General features: G+C 48.1%; 2 protein-coding genes and 1 long non-coding RNA gene across 9 annotated transcripts in view; 1 reads left to right on the forward strand and 2 right to left on the reverse strand.

The window, feature by feature from the left end:
* MAPK9 (mitogen-activated protein kinase 9) overlaps positions 1 to 6,947 on the reverse strand; it is a 67,738-nt gene extending 60,791 nt beyond the window's left edge. For 4 of the 7 annotated variants that reach the window (XM_032270258.1, XM_032270259.1, XM_032270265.1 and 1 more), the window contains exon 1: positions 6,707 to 6,947. The gene's annotated coding sequence lies outside the window, so the exon portion shown is untranslated. The remainder of the gene's footprint in view (positions 1 to 6,706) is intronic. The other 3 variants (XM_032270264.1, XM_032270263.1, XM_032270261.1) reach the window with 3 other exon arrangements.
* Positions 6,948 to 7,052: 105 nt separating this feature from the next.
* Positions 7,053 to 18,413, forward strand: LOC116544131. The gene is made up of 2 exons (XR_004265828.1): positions 7,053 to 7,158; positions 16,877 to 18,413. It is a non-coding gene; the product is annotated as an uncharacterized LOC116544131 (long non-coding RNA).
* Positions 14,498 to 26,393, reverse strand: part of GFPT2 (glutamine-fructose-6-phosphate transaminase 2) — a 47,427-nt gene continuing 35,531 nt past the window's right edge. Inside the window, exons 14-19 of the mRNA XM_032270254.1 lie at positions 25,256 to 25,413; positions 24,186 to 24,300; positions 21,323 to 21,450; positions 18,936 to 19,103; positions 16,896 to 17,057; positions 14,498 to 15,408 (exon numbers count right to left, since the gene is read on the reverse strand). Of these exons, the coding sequence (XP_032126145.1) occupies positions 15,364 to 15,408; positions 16,896 to 17,057; positions 18,936 to 19,103; positions 21,323 to 21,450; positions 24,186 to 24,300; positions 25,256 to 25,413 (776 nt within the window). The 3' untranslated portion in view covers positions 14,498 to 15,363. The remainder of the gene's footprint in view (positions 15,409 to 16,895; positions 17,058 to 18,935; positions 19,104 to 21,322; positions 21,451 to 24,185; positions 24,301 to 25,255; positions 25,414 to 26,393) is intronic.

Below are 26,393 nucleotides of genomic sequence, written 5' to 3' on the forward strand. Positions count from 1 at the left end.
GGAATACAACTAACAAGGAACGTAAAGGACCTCTTCAAGGAGAACTATAAGCCACTGCTCAACAAAATCAGAGAGGACACAAACAGATGGAGAAACATTCCATGTTCATGGTTAGGAAGAATCAATATCGTGAAAATGGCCATACTGCCCAAAGTAATTTACAGATTCAATGCTATCCCCATCAAGCTACCAACGACCTTCTTCGCAGAACTGGAAAAAACCACCTTAAACTTCACATGGAACCAAAAGAGAGCCCGCATAGCCAAGTCAATTCCAAGCAAAAAGAACAAAGCGGGAGGCATCACACTACCGGACTTCAAACTATACTGCAAGGCTACAGTAATTAAAACAGCATGGTACTGGTACCAAAACAGAGATATAGACCAATGGAACAAAACAGAGGTCTCGGAGGCAACACAACATATCTACAACCATCTGATCTTTGACAAACCAGACAAAAACAAGCAATGGGGAAAGGATTCCCTATTCAATAAATGGTGTTAGGAAAGCTGGCTAGCCATGTGCAGAAAGCAGAAACTGGACCCCTTCCTGACACCTTACACTAAAATTAACTCCAGATGGATTAAAGACTTAAACCTAAGACCTAACACCATAAAAACCCTAGAAGAAAATCTAGGCAAAACCATTCAGGACATAGGTGTAGGCAAGGACTTCATGACCAAAACACCAAAAGCATTGACAACAAAGCCAAAATAGACAAATGGGACCTAATCAAACTCCACAGCTTCTGCACAGCAAAAGAAACAGTCATTAGAGTGAATCGGCAACCAACGGAATGGGAAAAAATTTTTGCAGTTTACCCATCTGACAAAGGGCTGATATCCAGAATTTACAAAGAACTAAAACAGATTTGCAAGAAAAAAACTAACAAGCTCATTCAAAAGTGGGCAAAGGATATGAACACACACTTTACAAAAGAAGACATAGATGAGGACAACAAACATATGAAAAAATGCTCATCATCAGTGGTCATCAGAGAAATGCAAATCAAAACAACATTGAGATACCATCTCACACCAGTTAGAATGGTGATCATTAAAAAGTCTGGAGACAACAGATGCTGGAGAGGATGTGGAGAAATAGGAACACTTTTGCACTGTTGGTGGGAGTGTAAATTAGTTCAACCATTGTGGAAGACAGTGTGGCGATTCCTCAAGGACCTAGAAATAGAAATTCCATTTGACCCAGCAATCCCATTACTGGGTATATATCCAAAGGATTACATACAAATCATTCTACTATAAGGACATGTGCACACGAATGTTCATTGCAGCACTGTTTACAATAGCAAAGACCTGGAACCAACCCAAATGCCCATCGATGATAGACTGGATAGGGAAAATGTGGCACATATACACCATGGATTATGCAGCCATCAAAAACGATGAGTTTGGGTCCTTTGTAGGGAACATGGATGAACCTGGAAACCATCATTCTCAGCAAACTGACAGAAGAGCAGATCAAACACCGCATGTTCTCACTCATAGGTGGGTGTTGAACAATGAGAACACATAGACACAGGGAGGGGTGCACTACACACTGGGGTCAGTTGGGGGAAAATAGGGGAGGGACGGTGGGGGATGGAGAGATAGCAAGGGGAGAAATGCCAGATGTAGGTGATGGGGAGGAAGGCAGCAAATCATACTGCCACGTCTGTACCTATGCAACAATTTTGCATGTTCTTCACATGTACCCCAAAACCTAAAATGCAATAAAATAAATAAATGGGGAACAAACAAACAAACATAAAAACTATTTGCTGTACACCCATACCATGAAGTACCACTCAGCAACTACTGAAACATACCACAACTTGGGTGGATCTCAAGGGCAGTATATTTAATGAAAAAAATCAATCTTAAAAGGTCATATGCTGTGTAACTCCATGTATATAACATTCTTGAAAGGACAAAAGTATAGAGATGCAGATTAGATTAGTAATTGCTGGCGGTTATGAATGGTGATGAAAAGAAGGTGGTATGGCTGTAAGGGGGTAGCACAAGGAGATATTTGGTATAACATAGTTTTGAATCTTGACTGTGGCGGTGGTTAAATGAATTTTCACATGTGACAGAAAATGACAATGAACTGTATACACATTGTACCAATGCCAAATTTCCTGGTTTAGATACTGTACTATAGTTTTGTAAATATATAACCATTGGAGAAAGCTGGGTGAAGGGTACTGGGACCTCTCTGTGCCTTTTTTGCAACTTCTTGTGAATCCATAATTATTTCAAAATATGGAATTGAAAACAGAGAGATTTGTTGAAAATATGCAGTGATCATACCATTCTCCCGTTTGAATTCCTTCAGTATTGACTGACTGCCTTGAGAATAAGATTCAGTTCCCTAGCACAGCAGAGTAGGTGGCAGTCCTCTGGCCCACTCTTGGGCAACAACAAACCACCTGGGATCAGCAGATACACCCAGCTACTGCACACTTTCAGGCCTCTGCCTAAGCTGTTCCATCTGCTTGAAATGACTTCCCTCTCCTTTTTGTTCTGCTGGTCAACCTTCATCCTCCTTCAAAATCTAGTTCAAGCACCTGCTTCTCTTACATGTTTCCCCCTACAGCCTTTCCCTTCAAACCGTGCAGGGCATGCCCCCATTTTTGCCACTTTCCCTGCATTCTTTTTAGATTGCATTGCAAGTCTACTTATGCTTCTACTCTGTAAGGACAGAAAATGTGTCCGATTTATGTCTCAATCCTCTACTGATTACACAGTGGGTGCCCAGTAAATGTTTGTTAAAGACAAAGCTAAATGGGAGAATACATGTGGTGGGGCAGCTGGGAGCAGTGGTTAAGATCAGGACATTGAATCCGACTCCCAGTGGGTCTGCTACTTATCTGGGTGATGTGGGGCAAGTGATTGCATTCATCTGTAAAATGGATAGGCAGGGAACCTGAGGGTACCCCTAGATAAGAAGTGCACAGTCCACTTAGGAAGGCATCTTGATGCTAGAATGCACCCTAAATCTGACCAAGCCTTGTCTAGATCCAATTATTTTCAGGAAATACAGAGGAAACACATTAAATTACACTGCAGAGATGCAATCAGTCAAATTCCAACTACAGAAATGCTATTGAACAACTCAATTGTGTCAACAAATAAACTACCAAGAAAACAAAGAAATAGATCTACGGATTAAGAGAAATTTAAAAGATGTATCAACCGATCAACAATGTATGGGCCATATCTAGCTCTACCTTCAAACGATTAATGAGACTTAAAATTCATAGGGCAACTGGAAATTTGAATACTTACCGGTTATTTGATGATATTAAGGAATTATTACTTTCCAGCTTTAAAAGAGTCAGTACCTTTAGAGACCTACCCAAGTGCAAGGTATAACTACTGTGTACCTACTGAGCACCCTAAGGTTGTGCCCATCTGTTTTACAGATGAGTGCAATCACTTGTTCCACATCACCCAGATAAGTAGCAGACCCACTGGGAGTCAGACTCAAAGTCCCGATCTTAACCACTGCTCCCAGCTGCCCTACCACATTTATTCTCCCATTTAGCTTTGTCTTTAATAAACATTTCCTGGGCACCCACTGTGTAATTAATACACTGAAAAATTAATGAATGAAATGACATGATATTTAGGGTTTGCTTGACAATAATTATGGGTCGTAGGTGTGCAAATGGATAAAATTAGAGATGAAACAAGATTGGACAGGAGTTAAAAACTGTTAAAACAGGACACTATTCTGTTTATTTTGTATATGTTTGAAAGTTCCCATAATAAAACAGTTAAAATAAAAAGAATGTTTAAACTAGTTCATATGATCAAGTACAAAGTATCAGGAATTAATTATTCTAAAGGCAAATTATGTAATAATGGCACCTTCCTAACCAAGTGTGAGGTACAACTACTATATGTATTTAGACCAAAAATAGTTGCCCTACCAGCAAATCAATAGTCTTAAGAAGAAAAAAATCTGGTCTCTGTTTTATCTTATGTCTCACGAAAACAACTGGTTTACTCACTATTAACTGATTTGTCTGGTCCTTTATTAAGAAAAAAGGACCAGACAAATCAGTTTAGTGAGTAAACCAATTAAAGAAAATTAAGAAGATTTTATTTTAAACAGACACATTCAAGTATTCCCTCTAATATTTATTTAGGGGACCAAATAAACATATTTCAATCTGTGAACAAATTAAAGTCCTGGCACCCTGAAAATTAAATTACCAGGAAAATCAAAGCTTTCCAGAGAAGACTATGCAAAAATAATAATATTTTTAATTCTGCAGGATCCATTTTAAGGAAAAAAGTTAACTGGAAGAAAACATTAAATAGACTGGTTGTCATTTTTCCACAAAAAGATAAAAGCCAGAAGAGAATACTCTGAGCTGAGAGACCCAGGAAAGAATGCTTATCTGGGGAGCGACCTGGGTTCTAATTCCACTCACCAGCTGCTTGCTTAGAAGCAGACTACTGAAACTCCTAAGCTTCCATTTCCACAGGGCTCCAGTAACAATGAAATAAGTACCTGGGCTCGTACCTGAGCAAACAGGACCTGGCTCCCCTGGCCTTAGGCTACCTTTGCTGCTCCTCACAGTTCCTCCCTCCCACACAGCCAGTCATGGAGGAGGACAATCCTGCAAACAAACTGAATGAATCTGTATTTGGCTTGACTCACAGCGTTTTTTTAAAAAAATTAATTAGCTATTGCCAACATTTAAAATGAGAACAAATATCAAGTGCTGCCTTCTTTTTTAGAGACAGGGTCTTGCTCTGTCACCCAGGCTGGAGCACAGTGGTGTGGTCATAGCTCACTGCAGGCCCAAAATCCTGGGCTTATGGGATCCTTCCACCTCAGCCATCCAAGTAGCTAGGACCACAGGTGCATGCCGTCACACCTAGCTAATTTTTAGAAAAATTTTTTGTAGAATCAGAGATCTCGCTATGTTGCCCAGGCTGATCTTGAACTCACGGCATCAAGTGACCCTCCCACGTCAGCCTCCCAAAGTGTCTGGGATTACAGGCATGAGCCATGGCACCCAGCCAAATTCCACCTTCTTCTAGAAAACTGCTGGATAAGGTTCCGGTTCTCTGGGGTCCCCATGACTGTGCCCTTACACCTGGCCCTGCAGACTGATTCTCAGCTCCACAGTGGGCTACAGTCCTTCCCTGGCCATGCTCTTTCACATCTCTGTGCCTCTCCCTGCCTAGCAAATTTCTCATCACCCTCAAGCACCCCCCCTACCACCTGTCATCTCTTCCACATTTCCATGGCATAGCCCCTGAACTATAGCAAGTGATGTACAGTCCTGGAACTAAGTGTCTGCATGCCTGCCTTCTCTACTGGGCTCCCAGGCTCTCTTGGGAATGGGACCATGTTGCTATCTGCCTTGTGTCCCTAGGGCCTGGCAGAAAGCATGACCTAGATAATGCAGAATTCAGTAAATGTCTACTGTATGTGTAGAAGAAAGCTAGAGCTAAACTATTATAAAATGTGTGATTTTTCACCACAGCTTGTTCCAACAGTTAGCAATTAAAGGGGTCAAGGACACCAAAATGTTTCACAAAATAGAACAAGCTTCCATCTGCTTACAAGTTTCACAAGTTAATCAAAAGTCACTAAATGAACAGATAAAGCAGAGACAACAGGGACGCTGGGCCACTTCTTTGACCATTCATTCATTCATTGAGCTGATACTACTGAATACTTACTGTGTGCTTTCTAAGCACTGGGTATAAAGCAGTGGATAAATCAGACAGCTATCTGTTTTCACAAAGTTACATCCTAGTGGGGGAGACAGAAAATAGACAGGCAAATAAATAGAATCGTTTCAAACCAGGTGAAAGCCAGGAATGAAAATTTTAAAATAATGAAATAGCATGACTAAGGGAAGAAAGAGGGTGGTCGAGGAGGGCCTCACCCAAAACAAGACATGTCACCAGAGGAAGAAGCAGAAAGCGCTACTTGTGCCAAGATCACTAAGAGAACTCCGAAGATGGCGAAACAGCGAATGCGAATGTCCTGGGGCAAATGTGGGCTGGCATGTTCAAGGCGAGCGAGATGAGTGGGATGCGGCTGGTCTTCTGGGGTAGGGGATGTGGGCTGGGTCCCCTCTGGCACTGCTGGACACTGAGTGTGCAATGACAAGGCAAGGGAGAAGTGCGCGGGAGGCCGGAGGCTGGACGGATGGGGAGGGGGTTCCTACCCCACTCACACAAGCAAGGGCCAGCACCCCACCCAATCTTCCACAAATGTACACCGGGGCCCTGCCCAGGCGTTTGCATACAGTCACAGAGCCTGACAACAACCGTGTCCAGAAGAGACATTTCCCCACCTTCCCGAAGGCAAAACAGCGGCAGAGGGAGGGCCAGTGCCTTAGCCAAGGTCGAGCGGTCGCGACCCCGAGCCCCTGGGCACCCGACGCAGAGAGCAGCTGCTAGCCCCACCACCGGGAGGGATGGCGTCCGCAGACCCCACGGGCAGGTTGGCCGGGCCAGGCCGGGGAGCAGGCCCGCAACCCAGGGCTGTTGACAGCAGGGCAGGAGGCGGAGACCGCGGCATCCCCGAGCACAGGGGCGACGGCCGCGGCTGCCAGGGCCCCGCAGCTCCAGGCCTGCCCCAAGCCCCGGCCGCGCGGCTCCCCGCCGCCCCTCCCAGAGGGCCCGGTCTGAGTAGCAACCGCCAGGCCTAGCCCGCCCGCCAGGCTCACCTCGCCTCCCCGCCGCCGCACCACGGGGAGAGCGCGGGCGGGCGGACTGGCGGCGCTGCGGGCTGGTCACTACAGGCTCCACGACTCCGGCTCCGCCGCCGCCGCCCCGCCCCGCTCCGCCCCGCCGCCGCCGCCGCCGCAGTAGGTGTGAGGGGCGCCGGGGCGCTGCGACCCTTCCGGTCCCGCTCCCTTTTCCTTAGCGGCCGCCGCCGCGGCGCCTGGTCTGACCGACCCTCGGGCCGACCAATCAGCGCGCGGAGAACGGAGCCGATGCGGCCAATGGCGCCCGGGGGGCGGGCCGCTGGAGGGCGGCGTGGGCGGAGCCGGGGGCCGGGGCCGGGGCCGGGGGCCAGACGCCAGACTAGAAGTCCCGGGCCGCGGTTCCGTGGGTTCCGCGTCCACCGGACTCTCAGCTGACCGGCCACGGTGTTCCTGTACGCGCCGAGCACGCGGTGAACTGTAGACGCAGGCACTGCGCGGCCCACCCGCTGAACCCTCGCTGTCTGGGTGAGGGGGCCGCGGCTCGGTGGAGGAGAAGGTGGTCCAGAGGACCGGGAATCAGGGTGGAGGCGCGCGGGGTTCACGCTGCGGGGTCCGCGGGGAGCCGGGCCTCGGGCTGCACGTGCAGGCTCGCGGCGGCTAGGCGGCCTGGAGTGGCCCAGGAGCCCGCCCGCTTCTGGGAGAGCCCCGGGCGAGCGCTGGGGGAGGCAGGCCTGGCGTCCGGGAAGCGGGGCGGGCCTCGGACTCGGCTGCTTGCTGCAGCGCGGCAGGGGTGTGGGTGAGGCCAGAAGTCGGGTTGTAGATGGGGAGGGGGTGCGAAGAGATGGCGGTAGACTGGTGACCCGGTGGGTCGGTGACGCAGGAGGAGAGTGCGCTTGGTGGTGGGGTGACTTAGTTGACAACATTTAAAAAGTGGGAGGTGCTCAGTCAAGCCTCTGAGAAGAGTAGGGGGCAGGGCGAGAAGTGTCTTGCTCAGGGTCCCCTAGGGACTGGGACCCTTTGACTCAGCTGCTTTTGAGGCCACATCAGGTACCAGCGGCCTGGGGCCGTACAGGATGGGAGAGGCCAAGGCTTGGGATGTTGCCAGATCGGCGCTGAAAAGTAAAGCAGGAAGCGAGGCACGGAGACTGGGCACATGGGGAAAACCGCGGAGAGCCGGACTTTGGGGACTGGAAGATGGGGACAGTGGTTGACAAATGGTGAGTGAGGGGGTAGAACAGCAGTCACACAATACCAGGATCCACGGAGTGGCCAGGACCAGCGTGGGGAGAAGGAACAAGACCCTGCAGATGGGGAGGGCCAGAGGCTGGGTGGCGTGAAAGGTGGTTGCAGAATTTTGGGAGGACAGCAAGCCTGTGACCCAGGTTCCAAGGGCACTGAGGGCTGGGCCAGGCCGCCTGGAGGCAGAGGGGTAGAGGAAGGGATCCAGCGTGGTGTCGCACCCCTAGCCACCAGAGGGAGTTTTCTAAATTTGAGCATGGCTCATTGCTGCTTGAAATTCTAGCTCTCGGTGTGGCCTGCATTGAGGAGGGCCCACATCTGTCTTTATCTCAGACCCACCTGCTACCTGCCCCAGGTGCATGAGAGAAAAGAGGAAACCAGAAATTGCCAGGATCAAGGATTATGGGAAAAGAGTAAAAGCCTAGCTGTCAGAGCTGAGGTTCTACCAAGGAGCACTCATGGGTACTTCTCATTAGGAAGGCGGCTGAGTGCAGTTGCTCATGCCTGTAATCCTAGCACTTTGGGAGGCCTAGGTGGGTGGATCACCTGATGTCAAGAGGTCAAGGTCAGCCTGGCCAGCATGGTGAAACCTTGTCTCTACTAAAAATACAAAAATTAGCTGAAGTGGTGGTGAGCGCCTGTAATCCCAGCTATTCGGGAGGCTGAGGCAGGAGAATCACTTGAACCCTGGAGATGGTGGTTGCAGTGAACCGAGATTGCTCCACTGCACTCCAGCCTGAGCAACAAAGCAAAAACTGTCTAAAAAAAAAACCGACAAAAAAACAGGGAACACCAATTCCCAGCACTCCAGGCCTTGCCTCATAGCATTCATGTCATGCCCAGTGAGTAACCAAAAATCAGTGTACACATGTACACACCTATGCATATCTCACACTAAGTTTTCTGTAAGGATTCTTTTCATTGCAGAGGGGGGCTTTAGAACAGCATCAAGCATCCTAGTTGAAACCTCCAAGTGAAAAGATCCTGCCACAGCATGCATTAACCAGGTGGAACATATAAATACATCTCGTCTGATCTGTCTTATGGTGGGGAGAAGCAATTGAGAAAGGCTTCCTGGGCAGAGGAAACTTGCTGAGGCTGCCAAGCGGGATGTGTTGGGCCTGTGACTTAGGCATAAAGGGCACTCGGGCCCAAATGTTCAGATGTGAGGACCTGCTTGCTGTGTTCAGGGAGCCAAAAATCACCTGGTCTTACTGAGGGAAAGGTTAGGGGCCTGGAGAGTTCTGAGGACCTTGAGGTAGATTGTATTGCCAACAGGTGGCATGTAGGCTGGTGTTAGCTCACTGATATGCCTTGTTTAGCCCAGAGAAGTTTTCTTTTTTTAATTGACTTAGTTGATTTAAAAAACATTTAAAAATTAGGAGGTGCTATTTTGAATTTATTCTCTGTGAAACTCATGTTCATACTCAATCTTCAATGGGGGAGTACTGAGAGGTAGGGCCTCTAAAGGTGGTTGGGATCAATCTGTTGATGGATTCATGGATTAAAGGGTTATCACTGGGTGGGTCTGGTGGCTTTATTAGAAGAGGAAGGGAGACCTGAGCCGGCATGTGAGCACGCTCAGCCCCCTCGCCATGTGACACCTGCACTGCCCTTAGGACTCTACGGAGTCCACACCGGCAAGAAGGCCCTCACCAGATGCACCCTCTCAACCTTGGACTTCTCAGCCCCCAGGGCTATAAGAAATTTCATTTTTAAAGTAAATTACCCAGTTTCATGTATTCTGTTATAAGCAACAGAAACAAACTAAGACAAGAGCACAGGGAGGGTGGAGGAGTCTGGGGTATCGGGGGCCTGTCCGAAGGCCAGCTGTGTGTGCAGCCACAGTTCCAATAGGTTTCTGTGGTTCTGATATGCCCCATCCTTGACTGGCCTGGGTTCCAATCCAACTCATTTGTCAGCTATGTTCCTCTGGGCAAGGGATTCACTTCTGCCTGCCTTGGTTCTGTGGGAAGTGGCATGGAGAAGAAAGGAAGTAGGAAGAGCTGGGTGCAGACCATGCAGCAGGGATGGTGTAGGTCCTTACGCTGACTGCCTCTGACACCTTGCCTGCCCTTCCCCTACTCCATTAACCCACAACTTCCTTTCTCCCCAACCCCTACAAGGACCCAGAGATGTGCTGAGGGGTGTAAGTCAGGGCGGTTCCAGCTGTGTATTGCAGAAAGCTAAACTGCACTTAAACCAATGGGGATGTTTATTGAGAGGTGCCTTTGACATCACACCTGGGGAAGGAAAGGGTAGAGCTAGCCTGGAAACCCTAGGGCCATGGAGGCCACTGCAGGCCCTAATGGAGTTTGAAAACCCACAACAATGGACTCTGATGGCCCCAGACAGGGCTTCCATCCTGAGACTAGTCAGCCATTCTGGGCAGTCAGGCTTATGTGAGGACGTGGCAGAGAAGGGCAGAATTTTTGGGAAAGGTGGAAGTCTGGAGGTTTTTTCTATGGTGATGATAAGAATGAGGGCATCTGAGCTGGGACACAGTTGAGGGTGTGGCTTTATGGAAATAGGGTTATTTGGGGGCTCTATAGCTGAACGAAGTGGCCCTTAGCCCTCCTCCTCTGGGAATCCCCAGAGCCATCAGCAGCTGGGCCCATTCTCTCAGACAGGGAGCCAGGAAGCTGTTCTCCAGAAGTCTGACCAGCCCTAAAGGGAAGATCTGAGATATGAACATTATGACACCCACGCCCCCCGCCAGATTTCCCAGCAGTGAATCTTGCATCAACCAGCCCTACCATGTGCTTAGAACTTCCAGTCAGCCCACTTTGAATCTGAACAGACAGCTCAATGTCATATGGCTAAGAAAAGTAAGACAAAAAAATGCATCTTGAAAAAAACAGACTCTGTGGAGAAGGAAATTTCAAAAAATAAAAATAAGACTATTTCTGGCTTCAGAGAGAATGAAAAAATATTATATCCTTAAAACAAGAACCAGCCATTTAAAAATTATTCAGCACAGGTGTATGCAATATGGCCTTGCTCTGTCAGCTGAGCTGGCCTAGAAGCAGTGACATCTTAGTAACAGCGAGCATACCCAGAGCCCAGATCTTGTTCTGTAATGTTTTTCACCATAAAAGGAACCAGGGATCGCTAGAGAAATGGCTGATTCTAGGGCTGGGGCAGGGTATGGACAAGACAAGCCTGGAGAATAGTGTGCACACGGGGGCGTGTAAACACACACACACACACACACACGGGGCTATATCAAAGAGACGAGTATATTGGAGCAACAAAGCATAGTAATGGATATGACTTAAAAAATAAATATGGTTCATACTAATATAAATAAATGAGAAAGAATAGACAAGTCTGTGCAGAAGAATTCCAAATAATTTGTGTAGATAGTCCTTTCTCAAGGAAGTGAAACATAACACCCTACCATTTAAGTGTGGGCCAAGCTTAAGGACTTCCTTCCAAAGAGTACAATATGGAGAAGGAAGAAAATAGAGGACCTTTACAGCAGAGAAACCTGGCTCACACCTTCTCAGCCAGGTGGTCAAGGCCACACACCAGTGATAAGATGTGGTTAATATTGCACCCATGATATGAAGGGATGAGAAGGGCACTTTCTTCTGTGATCTTCCTCCCCAAAAGCCATAACCCCAGTCTAGCCATGAGAAAAGCATTAACAAACCCAATTGAGGGACAGTCTACAAAGCACCCACCAGTAGTCTTCAAAGCTGTCAAGGTCATTAAAGACCAAGTCTGGGAAACTCTCACAGCCAAGAGGAAACTAGAGACATTAATGTATCTCAGAACAGAAAAAGGCCATTAGATAAGAACTGAGGGAATACAGGAAAAGTACAGACTTTAGGTAATTAAAAAAAATATATTCAATAGAGCAAAAAAAAAAAAAAAAAAAACCCTTAAAAATTAAATCATGTTGGAGCCAATGAAAAATCTTAGTAGCAGGTTTGGAGATAAAAATTGAAGAAATCTCAATTAGGGCAAAAAGACAACGAATGAACAATAGAACTAAGATAAGAAATTAGAGGCCAGTCTAGCAGCTTCACACTTGGAATAATAGACACTCCAGAGACAACAGAGAAACAGAGAAATCCACAACAAAGTAATTCAAGAACACTTCCTAGATCTGAAGGGCACAAGTTACCAAACTAAATCCACTCTAAATGAAAAGTGACTCTAGGCAACTTGTGGTACTTCAGAACACAGGAAACAAGGACACAAAAAGGTCACCTACAAAACAGACTTTGGACTCTAAATAGCAACACTGGGAACAAGACAATGAAGCAATAAAAATTAAAATTCTGCAGGCACACTTTTTTATGAGATCGAATTCTATGTTTAGCTAAACTGTCCAGTATAAATTAAAATAATTTCCACACTTGCAAATTCTCAAAAAACTTGTCTTCTGCTATGGCCTGAATGTTTGTGTATTCCCACGTTCATATGTTGCAATCCTAACCCACACCCCATGTGATTATTAGGAGGTGGGACCTTTGGGAGGTGATGAGGTTGTGAGGGTGAAGCCCTTATGATTGGGATTAGTACCCTTATCAAAGAGGCCCCAGAAGGCTTCCTTGCCCCTTCTGCCATGTGAGGACACAGCAAAAAGGCTGCTCTGTACAAACCAGGAAATGGGCCCTCGCCAAGAAGACTCCCTATCTGCCAGTGCCTTGATCTTGGACTTTGGAGTCTTGAGAACTGTGAGAAATAAGTGTCTGACTTTTATAAGGCACCAGGGCTGTTAGAGCAGCCTGAACTAAGCTGTCAAACACCTTTTCTCAAGAAGAATGTGCTTTACTGGAACAATAAAGGAAACTCAGAAGAAGGAAGACAGATACAGAAAGCAGGAGCCTAACACAGAAGACCTGGCCTGGGAGGCCCATGGAGGATGGTGAGAAGTGATTCTGGGGTGTCGGCTCTGCACCAGATGTGGAGGGTAACTGAGCCATACTGGGTAGTGCAGCCCATGGGGTGACCTGTCTTCACCAAGACCCCATTTCCATCAGGCCATCTTTAGCCTGAGGACAGAATGCCCAGGAGAGCCAGGCCTAGGTTCTCAGCAGTACTTGGCTTGGCCATGTGCTGATAAGGGGCTCTCCCCTCCTCTGCTGAGGATGCTCATCACTCACAGAAGTTTCCAACTTTCCCCCCACTGAGAGCTGGAGGCAGGCCATGGTGAGCTTAGAAGCAGGAAGTACAGGGCAGCCCCCTCCCTCTGACTCTGTTTCTGCTGCAGGTCCAGCACCTGGTCCCACCTTGGCCCTGCCAGGTGCCTGACGGTGCTGAGCCCTGTGTTTCTTGAGACTTCCTTGAGACTTTGCTCATGACTTCCCCAGGAGGGGCCTTGACAGCTCCCAGAGGAGCAGGAGTCAGACCATGCCCTGGGGACTGATCCGCTCACCTCCTAGAACCTCCGTCCAGTGGAGGCAGGGCCACCCTCTCCTTGCTCAGCCAGCATGCAGTTGCCCTCCACTTTCAAACTAGATAGGGTTTTGGGGATAGATACACAGGTGGAACTATAAAAAAGAAGCAAGCAAGGGAACAAATAGCACAAAAGTCAGAATGGCTATCACCTCTTGGGCATAAGGATGAAATATACTTTCTAGATCTTGTCCAGAGAAAAAATGTTCTGGCTAGTTTGTAATCTCCTAATCTTGGAAGTTGTATTGCTCATGGATTGATCAGAAGGACAGAAACCATTCTAGGCATTCCCCTGAGACTGACCCAGGGCCGGGAGGACAGAAGTCAGAAAAAGCCCTGAAGTGCCTGGTTCCTGCCAGCTCTCCAGAGTTGGGATTTTGGAGGAGCCCCAGGAAAACTCTGTTCATGGTCACCGCTGCCTGGGTTGCTGAGGTGGGTGCATTTTGGGGAGCACCCAAGGGCCATAGCAGAACCCCCTGTCTGCTAAAGCCTGTTTCTATCTGCTTCTGCCAGAGAGAAATGCAAAATATGATTTCTGCCATTCAACTATCTTCCAAGTCTCCCATGAGTGCCTCTCACTGATAGATAACCTGGAAATGTAGTTCCCAGGCTTCCAGACCCTGTGATAACAGGGGAGGGCATAGGAGGGGATGAAAATTTGCTGAGTAGCCCATAGGTAATCTTGAACAGGGTTTAATGAGATACTAGTGCTACACACATCAATTGTCATGAAGACATCATTCAGGGTGTGTGTGATAGCACTTATGTAGGGAACCTAAATTCCGACTTCACAAAACTTCAGAACTCTGGCTTTCAATTGTCCTGCCAGATTGTATTAATAAAACCAAGAACTATAATAGGTTTATTGGGAAAAAAAAATAAAAATTTGAGAGTTTTACCCCTCTATGCTGTCTACAGGCTCTGGCCAACCCCCTCCAGGTTTAGTGGCCCCTCTACTGAGTCCCAAATCTCCTGCATTTGTTATATCCTAGAAAACAGCCCTCACTTTCCTACTAGAAACCCACAGGTCTCAGGTGTGGAAGAGGCCAATGGCTACCAACAAACAGAGCTGCCCCTTCAAACACTGCTGAGCTCCTGCACAGTCCTCAAAATCCAGAGTACACAGAATGAGGGTAACAAAATGCAAACACACAAGACAAAAAAAATTGGTATGTTCTTTATTGTCCTAACATTGCATAGTACTTTGATTGTGCACGCTTTTAAACAGAGAGCAGAGTTGCCCACTTGAAACTACTCTCTTGCATGGGATATTTCAAGCTGTTTTACTATGGGCAAGAAGCAGGGACCAAAATGCTGCCTGGAATTAAAAAGAGCCATGATCAGATTAAACAGAAGTTGGAGAGTTGGAGAGATTTGGGCTACACACGAGAAGAAAATGTTGGAGGAGGCTGAGATTTCAACTGGACTTATAAGAGGCATAGGTGGATGGCTGGAGGGGCTTCATGGATGTCAGGGAACAGGATTCAGGGGCAGCCTAGAGAGGAAAGTAAAGGAGAGACAAGTCCAGAGGGCCAATGCCTTGTGCTCAAATCTGAGATGAATGCCACCTGCCAGGAGCAAGACTGGAGACAGCGCATGGGTAGCTGGGATGAACAGTTTGGCCATTACCATGGCTACAGAAAGCCACATACTAGAAAAATAACTTAAAAGCTATACAATCATCATTATAAATATTTTGTGTTTTAAAACTAACTCTAGTGTTGGTTATAAAAGGTTCACAGTTACTCTGAAGAGAGCTGTATCTCTATTGCACGATAGTGGAGAAGTCTGCTCTGATCCCCATGTGTAAACAATGATTCTCTTCTCCTCTGGCGACTTCAGGACACAGAAACAGTATCTGCTGTAAGCAAAAGCACTTGGGTAGAAGGCACGTGGAAACTGTCAAACTCTACAGGAACACACAGAACATGTTGGATGCCCACTTCTCTTCCCATGTAGCATCACTGCTGTTGGGACAGGTCTGGAATCAGATTAAAGGTGGTGATGGTCTTGTGACTGTCTCATCCTTATTCCACAGTTACAGACTTGGCCAGATTTCTGGGAAAGTCAACCTAAAACGTAAGAAAGTAGGTGTTTAGGACCCCACAGATCTCAGCAATATGCTACATCACAAGGACAATTTTCGGAGTACTTGAAAATAAGGAGACAGATGTTCCCCATGGTAACCTCCAACCAATCTGGAGACCTACTTCCTTAGTCCAGAAGCTTCATTTAACTGTGTAAGGTTTAGTCCCCCAATAAACATTTATTGTGCACCTGATGTCTGTCATGATTTGTTAACATGATTTAAAAAATATGGCTTATGCTTTTAAACACATGTAACTTGATGTGTACTATTAAAAATTCACTTTTCTTGTAAGAATTTACATGAATTCCATTGTGACTTGTTTAGGGTGGAGTGGGAAGGAAATGTGGGAATGGTGCATAGATAGGCTTCTACTGTATCTGCAAGGTCTTATTACATTTAGATATTTAAAAAGATGAAACATGACAACATATTAGCAAATATCAGCTCTGGATGATATGTACATATTCAGATATTCATTATATTCCTTGTATTGTTGTGTTCTTTTAAAAGCTTCTCAAAATAAAGTTGTAATGAAACTTCTATTTCTTTGCATTATGAACTGTGTGTTCTTACACACTTGCTGTGAGATCATAAATTGGTTCTTTGCCAGGCGCAGTAGCTCATACCTGTAATCCCAGCACTTCGGGAGGCTGAGGCCAGCAGATCATGAGGTCAAAAGATTGAAACCGTCCTGATCAACATGGTGAAACCCAGTCTCTATTAAAAATACAAAAATTAGCTGGGTGTGGTGGTGCTCGCCTGTAGTCCCAGCTACTTGGGAGGCTGAAGCAGGAGAATCGCTTGAACCTGGGAGACAGATGTTGCAATGAGCCGAGATTGTGCCACTGCACTCCAGCCTGGCAACAGAACGAAACTGTCTCAAATAAAAAAAAAAAATTGGTTCTTTTCTGGAACATAATTTGGCAATACATGTTAGGAATCCAAAATGTTAGATCATTTGTTAGACTAAGGACAAATCTTAAATGTGGGGCGACATTGTAACAATGTCGTATGTACAAAGATGTTTGCTGCTGTGTTATTTATGAAGACAAAAAATTGAGAACAGTTTAAATAGTAGAAGATTGGCTAAGTAACCATTAAGAAAATCATGTTATAAGATTGTGATGGAATATTATGCAAAAATTTTTTTGTAGAGATGGGGTCTTGCTATGTTGCCCAGATTGGTCTCAAACTCCTGGCCTCAAGCAATGCTTCCATCTTGATCTCCCAAAGTGCTAGGATTACAGGCTTGAGCCACATCACCTAGCCAGGTTGTAATTTAATGTCATAATCTTCTCCATACATTTTGCAGTTTCCAGCTTGTTTTTTTGGAGGGGGCAGGGGTGGTTTAAGCTACTTTAAATGAAATTATTTCTCCTGTGACTATTTACTCCAAGTATTTAAAGAACACAAAGGAACTTTGGGGTTATGTCTCTCCCCTCTGCTGGTAGGTGCAGTTTTTAGACATACGTCATATCCTCGGAGAACAGCCAGGTGGAAGGACAGAAGCTGCAGTGGAATCACGCTCAGGATGCCCTGAAGGCAGTCCACAGTGTGGGGCAGCTCAATCATCTTATACGCAAACTTGGAACTTTCAGTATCGTCCTTGGAGCACAATATGATGGGGCGACCCTAGAGTAGAGAAATAGGATCATAAAATAGATCATCTCTGAAAGACGCAATCCCTGACGCACGCGGCATATCTGGAAGCTACATTACTGTGATGAGAACAGTCCTCTTTTGTATTTGCTGGATCATAGGTGAGGTGGTATGTGTGGGACACAAATGCTTGGAAAGGACAAAGTGTCTGATGCTTTTTGGTGTGTTTCTGCCCTTTCCCTGGTAAGGACATCGCCATCCTGCTGCATCATTTGGCACCCATTTGTACCTTGCCGAGAGTAGGGCAGACTCACTCCTAACTCTAGTGGGGCTCATAGTCTAGTGGTGGAAAACAAAAACCTAGACAAGCAAACCAATAAATAAAGATGAATTCCAAAGAAATGCCACCAAGGCAAGAAAACAGGATAATCACATACTGTGATTGAGAGACTGGTGAGGTCTCTGAAGCTCTCTCAAAACAAGAGTCATCTGAATTGAGCCCTACATGATGAGGGGCCAACTCAGCAAAGCATTCTGTGGGAAGGGCATCCCAGACAGCAGGAACAGCCAGCGCAAAGGCCTGGAGGCAGGCTTGCGCACAGCACGAGTGGGAAACAAAGAAAGCTTGAGTGCCTGGAACTCTGAAACGAGGAAAGGGCCAGATGACGCAGGCCTGTGGGCCTCTGTGGCTTGACACAGGCCTGTGGGAGGGTTTTCAGTGAGGAAATAATGCAACTGTGATTTATACCCTCAGTCTGACCACGGTACTGAGCTAGGTGTGGCAGCATCTGGATGGGGCACCTTGTTGGATTTCAACCTTCCTGAAACTTCATGAACACTGCCCTCCCACCTCAGGGCGGCTGCTGTGTACAAAGCATCTGGTTGGTCTTTGTGGCTGGTTTCAGGGAGGGAGCTCCTAGCCTCTGGACTTTCCCATGTGATAGACACATCTTTGTTATCTATGAAGGATCCCTTGGACTATACCTGACTTTATGCTCAGGAGGTACTCATGTTGTGCCTGCATAGTTCCAGGATGGGGTCTCACCCTGCCAGAAAGGCCAGCCACATGATTAGAGGGTTACGGCTTTGAGACACGAGCCAGTCAGCCTGACCTCCCAACCTCCAAGGACAAAAGTGGGGCTGGTCACTGAATTCAATCATATGGCCAGTGGTTCACTCCATCCTGCCACTTAATAAAACCTCAATACAAACTCTGGACACTGAAGCTAGCAGCTCACGGGAGCTTCCTGGTGATACACAGTGATGTGCGGGAGAGTGACACATCCTAAGGACACAAGCTTCACATTTGGGGCCCTCACACTATGGGTTCCTTTTTCTGGGTTGCCTGTGATTTTTGTCTTTTATAATAAAACTGTAATAGTATAGTGATTTCCTGAGTTTTATGAGTTGTTCTAGAAAATTACTGAACTTGAGGGAAGAGTGGGAATCCTTCAATTCATAGTCAGTTGCTCAGATGTGTGGGTGGACCCATGGCTTGCAGCAGATGCCTGAAGCGAGGGCAGTCTTGTGTAAAGCTGTGCCCCTGCCCTGTGAGATCTGACCTAACTCCAGGTAGTTCACATCACAGCTGCTTGGCCACAGAACCTGGGGAAACCCTGCCCCAGGGATCTCCACCAGGAGTACCTCCCCTGAGCTCCAGGCTAGGATCTGGCACTGCTCATGGCAGTTTGGGTTCCTGGGCCCTGCCAAAGAGCCGTGTGGGACAGCTGCAGGCTGACCAATTCCTTTCCAAGTGCATGTACCCCTCACAAGGGGGCCCAGGGGAGAGTGTGTGGTCACAGCTACTCACTGGCCAGACCATCCATCCATCGCTGGTACTGGCAGACAGTGGTGAGGTGGGCATGCATAGAGAAAAGGAGGAGATGGCCCAGTCCAATAGAGAGTCCTCACCTGGCGGGCCGTGACCTGCTGCAGGGCATTCTGGCATTTGGCAAAGCAAGGATCCTTCATGATGACCATGATGACAGGCATCTGCTTGTCAATCAGTGCCAGGGGCCCGTGCTTCAGCTCCCCAGCCAGGATGCCTTCTGAGTGCATGTAGGTTATCTCTTTAATTTTCTGGGAAAACAGGAGGTGAGATCAGAGTCACACTAGGCAGGTGGGGCTGGAGCAGATAAGCAGGAGGGGAAGAAGGGGAACCAGGAGAAGGATGATTCTGGAAGGCAGAGAGCCAAGGGTCACAAGGCAGACAGATGCCTGGAGTGGTTGACAGCACTGAGGACACCAGCAAGGGCCTGGGGAGAGGCCTGGCTACTGTCCAGGGCATGTACCAGCCCAGGACACAAAGTCTGTGTCCCCACACCAGCCCTGGGCACTGCTGCTCTCTCTCTTGTCCCACGCACAGCCACCCCTTAGGACAGATAAGTGGGAGTCAGCCTAGCTTGCCCTCTTCTCCCTAGCCAGCCACATTTATGATGACAGCATTGTTTTCTGCTTAGCTATACCTTCAGTTAATTATTTGATTAAGCATTCGCCCATTAATAACTTCTGAAGGGTAATTCCAAGCAAAATTGCACAAACTGGGATGTTAATTGAATTTTTTCCTATGTTTTCACTGAGGTCAGGTAGACCCATCTCTATTCAGTTACCACAAATTCACATCATTGAAATGGTGAGACGGTCAAAGAAATCATCTCTTGACTCTCCTAACACTGGTGATCTGGGTCAGGGCAACACTATGAGGAGAGTGGCTCCACTCTGGAGGCTGTAGACAGCTGGAGTGCCAGCATCCCAGTGACCACAGAGGGCCGTTGGCTCGTGCCAGCAGCCACCTGAACACTTTTTTCTTCTCCAGACTCATGTGGTGGCTCAGTTGAATGTGCATCTTTCGCCAGCACATTCAGCTACCGCAGCTGAGCCCCCCACCCATCAGGCAGAGTCATCTGGGGGCTCACAGTGCACCCCCAGGCCTTGCCTCTACTGCATCCCCAGAAGCAGCACCTACCTGTCCTTGGCTTCCTTTAACAGGAGTCAGAACCTCCAGGGGACAGATGCAGGAGATGGAGCTCACTGAGGTCAGGCCTGTGCTCCCCAGCAAGACTAGGGAAACCAACTCTGCTTCTGGTAACCAGTTGCAACTGGCATTGTCTTTTTCTTTTCTTTTTTTTTTTTTTGAGATGGGAGTCTCGCTCTGCTGCCCAGTCTGGAGTGTAATGGTGCCATCTTGGTTCACTGCAACCTCCCCCTCATAGGTTCAAGTGATTCTCCTGCCTCAGCCTCCCAACTAGCTGGGATTACAGGCATGCACCACCATGCCTGGCTAATTTTTGTATTTTTAGTAGAAATGGGCTATCACCATGTTGTCCAGACTGGTCTTGAACTCCTAACCTCAAGCGATCCGACTGCCTTGGCCTCCCAAAGTGCTTGGATTACAGGTGCAGGCTACTGCACCAGCCTAGCATTATCTTTCAAATGGGGGTAGTGGAGAGGAGATGGGAGAGGATGGCAGCCCAACTGGGCCATGGTTAATGCCCTGGTCTTGGTGGCCAGTGTGGCCTTACCTGGAGCACTGTCCCTGTTACCTGGGCTGAGCATGTGCTCCATGCATGGCACGCTGACAGTGGGGAGAGGGCAAGCCCTAGACACAGGTCCCTGCATGGCTCTCTGTCCCTGCACCATCAGCTTTCTCTTTGCTGGTGTGGATCTTTATTACTGCAGGGGGCAAACGGCCTTTCACCAATTTTTGAAAATGCAGGGCCTTCAAAGTTCATTCCTTCAGGATCTCAAACTCCCCTTGGAAGTCTGAGGGGTAACAAGGAAAACTCTGCGGAGAACCTACCCTGCAATTTTGGTGGTGGTCGAAAAAAGCAAAGGCCACATGGACTCGGGTCCCCAAGGACTCAGGTCTGATTCAGGTCCTCTATGTCATCTTGAGTGAGATACTTAAGCTTTTGGAGGCTTTGTTTCCTCCTGGATGAGAGGTCAATAGCATCTGCCAACCTCTCAGAAGAAGCTCATGAGGTCTGAGTGAGCTGTTCCAAGTGGACCCTGGCAGTGGCTGGACAGCTAGAGGGGCACACCCTAGGTGACCCATCCCTTTCTCTTCAGTAGATTGGGAGCTCCCTGGGAGTGTGCAACTGCCATGTCACCCATCTCTGTGTGCCCAGGGCTAGAAATCTGGTGGAGAGCTGGTACTTAGGGCAGGCTCACAGGGGTGGCCAAGGGGTCCTTAGGCCTGGCTCTCCCCAAGCCCAATGCCCTGCCCTCCTTCCCGCTGGTTCCTCCGGGTCTCCTGTGCCTGTCCTCCGTGGAGGTGAGGGCTGGGTGTGGCGGCTCACCAGGGCTCCTTCCAGGCAGGTGGCGTAGTTGTAGCCCCGCCCCATCACCAGCAGTGACCTCTGCGTGTAGAGCTCCAGAGCTAAGTCATGGATCTTCTCATCCAGTGACAGCACTTCCTTGATCAGCTCTGAGCCATGTACAGAGGAGAAGGAGAAAGCCCGTCATTTCAATTTTAAAGCAGTATTCATGAAGACAAATGCTGGGGTTTAAGAGGAGGTTTTGAAACTCACATCACTTAGTACACGTTGCTTCTTTGCATTCGTTTAAAACATAGATTATAGGAAATAATGTGGGCTCCTGGCCAGGACTTTGTTAGGGTGGGGATTCATATTGTGTGAATACTTTTTTTGAGCACCAAGAAGGTAAGTGGGGAAGCATCACTTCTCACTCCATTTTGCAGGCAAGGCAACTGAGACTCAGAGAGGTGAAAGCACCCTCTGAAGACGGAGCTGACATCACCAGTTAGCACCCCTTTCCTGCTGTGTCTCAAGACAAGGCCCCTGTAAGTGGGACCGCCGGTTCTCAAATTGTTTGGTCTCAGGACTCCTTTATGCTTTTGAAAATTATTGCAAATCCCTCAAATTATTGCACATCCATAAAAGCCTTTTTTTTTTTTTTTATTTTTTTTTTTTTTTTTTTAGAGACAGGGTCTCGCTATGTTGCCCAGGCTGGAGTGCAGTGGCTATTCACAGGCGCGATCCCACTACTGATCAGCACGGGAGTTTTGACCTGCTCCGTTTCCGACCTGGGCCGGTTCACCCCTCCTTGGGCAACCTGGTGGTCCCCCGCTCCCGGGAGGTCACCATATTGATGCCGAACTTAGTGCGGACACCCAATCGGCATAGCGCACTACAGCCCAGAACTCCTGGACTCGAGATCCTCCAGCCTCAGCCTCCCGAATAGCTGGGACTACAGACACGCGCCACCGCGCCCGGCAAGCCTTTGTTTTTGAGTTAAATCTGCCAACATTTACCAGATCAGAAAATAACACTGGGAAATTTAAAAATATTAATTCACTTTAAAATAACAACACTAAATCTATTACATATTACTACAGTTTCAAAAAGAATTAGAAGAGTGGCACTGTTTTTTGTTCTTGCAAATCTTTTTATGTCTGCCTTTTTTTTTTTTTTGAGACAAAGTCTCACTCTGTCAACCAGGCTGGAGTGCAGTGGCATGATCTCAGCTCACTGAAACCTCCTTCTCCCAGTTTCAGGTGATTCTCCTGCCTCAGCCTCCTGAGTAGCCGGGACAGGTGCGCGCCACCATGCCTGGCTAATTTTTTGTATTTTTAGTAGAGATGGGGGTTTCACCATGTTAGCCAGGATGGTCTCAATCTCCTGACCTCATGATCCACCTGCCTCAGCCTCCCAAAGTGCTGGGGTTACAGGGGTGAGCCACTGTGCCTGGCCATCAAGGCCATTCATAAGCAAAACTGGGTGTGTGGTAGTGAAGGACACAATGACCAGTAGGCCTTCTAATGTGCTGGGAGCCAGGCACAGCCACCACTGCCTTTGCAAATGTAGACACAGGCAAAAAAAAAAAAAAAAAACTATAAAAATGTATTACTATGTGAACAGTTTTGCTGAAAAGGGCCTTGTAGACACCCAGGACCTGCGGACCACATCTTGAGAATCACTGACTTAGACGTCAAAATTGGGTCCTGTTTTGCATAATTATGTCCTGGCTTAAAGGAAGAATGCCTTTTCTCAGAAATAAACCTACAGCATGCTGTCCTGGCCAGTGTCAGAGGGCCTGGAATTGACCACTCTCTATGGTGGCCTTTCCCCCATGCCTCCTCTGAGGTTTGGCCCTGATTCCCAGGGAGGCGCTAGCTCCCACTGTCTCTGGGAGAGCATCCCCCAGAAGCCCCGTGATGCCTTGCCCCCCGTGAGCGCTCCATGCCAGCCTAAAGCAAGGCTGGCTCATCTCCCCCTCTCAGAGCTGCACACAGAGGTCTCTCTCCTACTCTGGCATGCGAGTGGCTGAAAGAGATGAGCCGCTGCTTATCTTGGCAGGCCAGGGATGGCATACGGAGCAGGGCATGGTGCTGGTTCTTAATATATACGTGGTGGATGAATGAAAGAAGGGGAGGCCATGGTCCCCAAGGAGGTCATGATTCAGTGTGACAGACATTGTATCTCACCAGCTACAATAGCTGGGACTGCGCTGCTGCCCAGCAAATGGGGAAAGTGTGGTGGGGCTGCCAAGAAGTGCCTGGCATAGGAAGGGCCTGGGGCCAGCCATTTGGTCTTTCTTGGGTACTTATTGAGCACCTACTGTATGCCTGTCCTGTGCTGGACACCAGCTGTCCAGTGGCGGCTCTGGTAGACATGGCTGTGTACTTGCCGAGCTGACATGTTAGCTGACACGTTAGCTCACACAGTCACTAGGTGAACAGGCAATTTCAGGTCATGAGGGGTGTTATAAAGAAAACAAACAGGCTAAGGTTTCACAGAGTGCTGGGGCGGAGACTGGGGCCTCTGTCAAGTGTGGCCAGGGAGGGTCTTAGGAGGTGACATTTGAGCTGATCTTTGGGAGATGAGAAGCTGTCGGTTTTATGCAGAGCTGAAGGGAGATGGTTTAGCAGAGGAAAGAGCCAGTGTGAAGGCCATGCAGTGGGAAAGTGCTCGGCACCGGCACCGCTGAGGTCTAGAAGGTCAGGGAGGCAGCCCAGGGTGGGGCAGGGCTGACAGGATGAGGTCAGAGGCAGCAGGGGCTCTAGGAGGGAGGCGGGGTGGCTAGAAAGTTTTAGGAAAAGGGAGTAATGAACAACATCCTGTACAGGCCAGAGTCAAGGGAGAGTGGCCGGCAACAGTCCACTAGACCTGAGAACATGGACAGCTGAATTCTGGAACATACCAGGTAAAGATCTCAAGCCACGGATGATCTCTTGCCTCCTGTTTTGTAGTGAAATTCGGTCTTCCGACATCATCAAACCAAACATCACCAGAGAGATGAACTGACTGGTATAAGCCTGTGCACAAAGAAGGAGGTGGCAAGGACCTTACTTTCACTTTTTATTTCAACTTTGCTTTATTTTATTTTTTGAGATACGGTCTACTCTGTTGCCCAGGCTGGAATGCACTATTAAGACCATGGCTTACTGCAGCCTCAACCTCCTGGGCTCAAGTAATTCTCCCACCTCAATCTCCCAAGTAACTGGGACTACAGGCACCACCTGTAGTGTGTATTACCTGCCACATTAATTTTTAAGTTTTATTTATTTATATTTTTATTTTGTTTTTGAGACAGAGTCTCATTGTCGCCTAGGCTGCATTGCAGTGGCACGATCTCGGCTCACTGCAATCTCTACCTCCCAGGTTCATGCAATTCTCCTGCCTCAGCCTCCCAAGTAGCTGGAATTACAGGCATGTAACACCAGACTTGGCTACTTTTTGTATTTTTAGTAGAGATCTGGTTTCGACATGCTGGTCTCAAATCCCTGATCTCAGGTGATTTGCCTGCCCCTTTGGCCACCCAAAGGGCTGGGATTATAGGTGTGAGCCACCGCACCCAGACTGTTTTATTTTTGAAGGGACGAGTTGCCCAGGGTGGTCTGGAACTCCTGGGCTCAAGGGATGCTCCCACCTCGGCCTCCCACAGTGCTAGGATTCCAGGTGGGAGCCCTGTGCCAGGTCTAAAGGACTTTAAAATAAGCGTCTCTAAGGTGCTCAAAGATCCACAGAACAACATGGACGAAACATAAGAAAACGACATGGGAATAAAATGAGACTAAATAAAGAGATGGGAATCCAAGACGGGAGGGGAAAGGGAGGGGAGAAAAGGGGTGAAGTGGGAAGGGGAAAGAGCAGGGCGCAACTGCCCAGCGCATCCAGGCCAAAGGAGAGCGGCCTCTGGGGACCTCGCAGCCTCTGGTGCACCCACCCTGCCACGCTCTCTCTGGGAGGGGGGCCGCTGGCTTCTCCTACCTTGGTGCTGGCCACACCGATCTCTGGCCCTGCGTTGATGTGGACGCCGCAGTCGGTCTCTCGGGAGATGGAGCTGCCCACGGTGTTGGTAACACCCACAGTCAGGGCGCGGCGGTCTTTGCAGTAGCGCAGCGCCAAGAGTGTGTCCGCGGTCTCGCCTGCCGCACAGGGGCCCTCTCAGTGCCGCACTCCGCCAGCCTAAGCCCTACCCCAAGCCCCTTCCTCCTTCACCTCTGGCTCCTTTGTGGAAATCAGTGCCCAAGACACAGCCAGCAGGTGTTCAGAAAGGCAAACACATGCTCAACAGTTTTTGTGGTTGATTCTTAGATTCAAGATTTGTCACTATTTATGTGGCAAGCGCTTTTTCATTTAAATCTCGTGACAATCCCATGGGGACCATCATCCCCATTTTCCTCTTGAGGACAAGGGCTGAGAGACAGGAGGAAATTGGTGCTCTGATCAAAGCCATACAGCTGGTGACAGGTGGGCCTGGCCCCCAGCGCCATTTTTGCAACTCAAAACTGCCTTATTCAGAATGTGCTGACATGGAACAGATTTCAAATTTGAAAAGCAGGAATGTCCCCAAGTGGTGTTTCTCAAATAGATCCTGTTTGAAAGGAAACACTTCTTGCAAGCCTGTCAGTGTGGACTCAAATTGTTTTTAGAATAAAGCTAAACAGCTTTATGCATAAACCAGCACAAACTCCCTCAGTTTCTCTCTCCTAACCAACTCAAATTAAATTCAGCATAAGTCAGACTATAAAATCAAAACTGTTGAAATCCTCATGAGTCAGGAGGCTGTTCTGTCTGCAGGGCCACTGCTCCTGGCTGTATCTGTCCCAGCTTTGCAGGCAGGCAGGTGCCGCCTGGTACTGGCTGGCCCCAGTTTTCCCTTGCTTTTCTTTCTTCACAGCCCTGAGTTATGGCACTGGAGTGTCATGGGGTACTGTGGGGGAGAGGGAGTTCGATCTTTTATTACCCTCACCCTAGGATTTGATGGTGTTTTTTCAATCTTATTAAAGGACTGACTTTTTTTTTTTTTTTTTTTTTCGAGACGGGGGTTTTCTCTTCTTTCCCATGACCGGGGGGGGAGGGGCGATCTCGGCTCACCGCAACCTCCGCCTCCTGGGTTCAGGCA

Source organism: Sapajus apella, unplaced genomic scaffold, assembly GCF_009761245.1.
Source record: "Sapajus apella isolate SASKATOON/1434 unplaced genomic scaffold, GSC_monkey_1.0 scaffold206, whole genome shotgun sequence".
Taxonomy (NCBI): domain Eukaryota; kingdom Metazoa; phylum Chordata; class Mammalia; order Primates; family Cebidae; genus Sapajus; species Sapajus apella.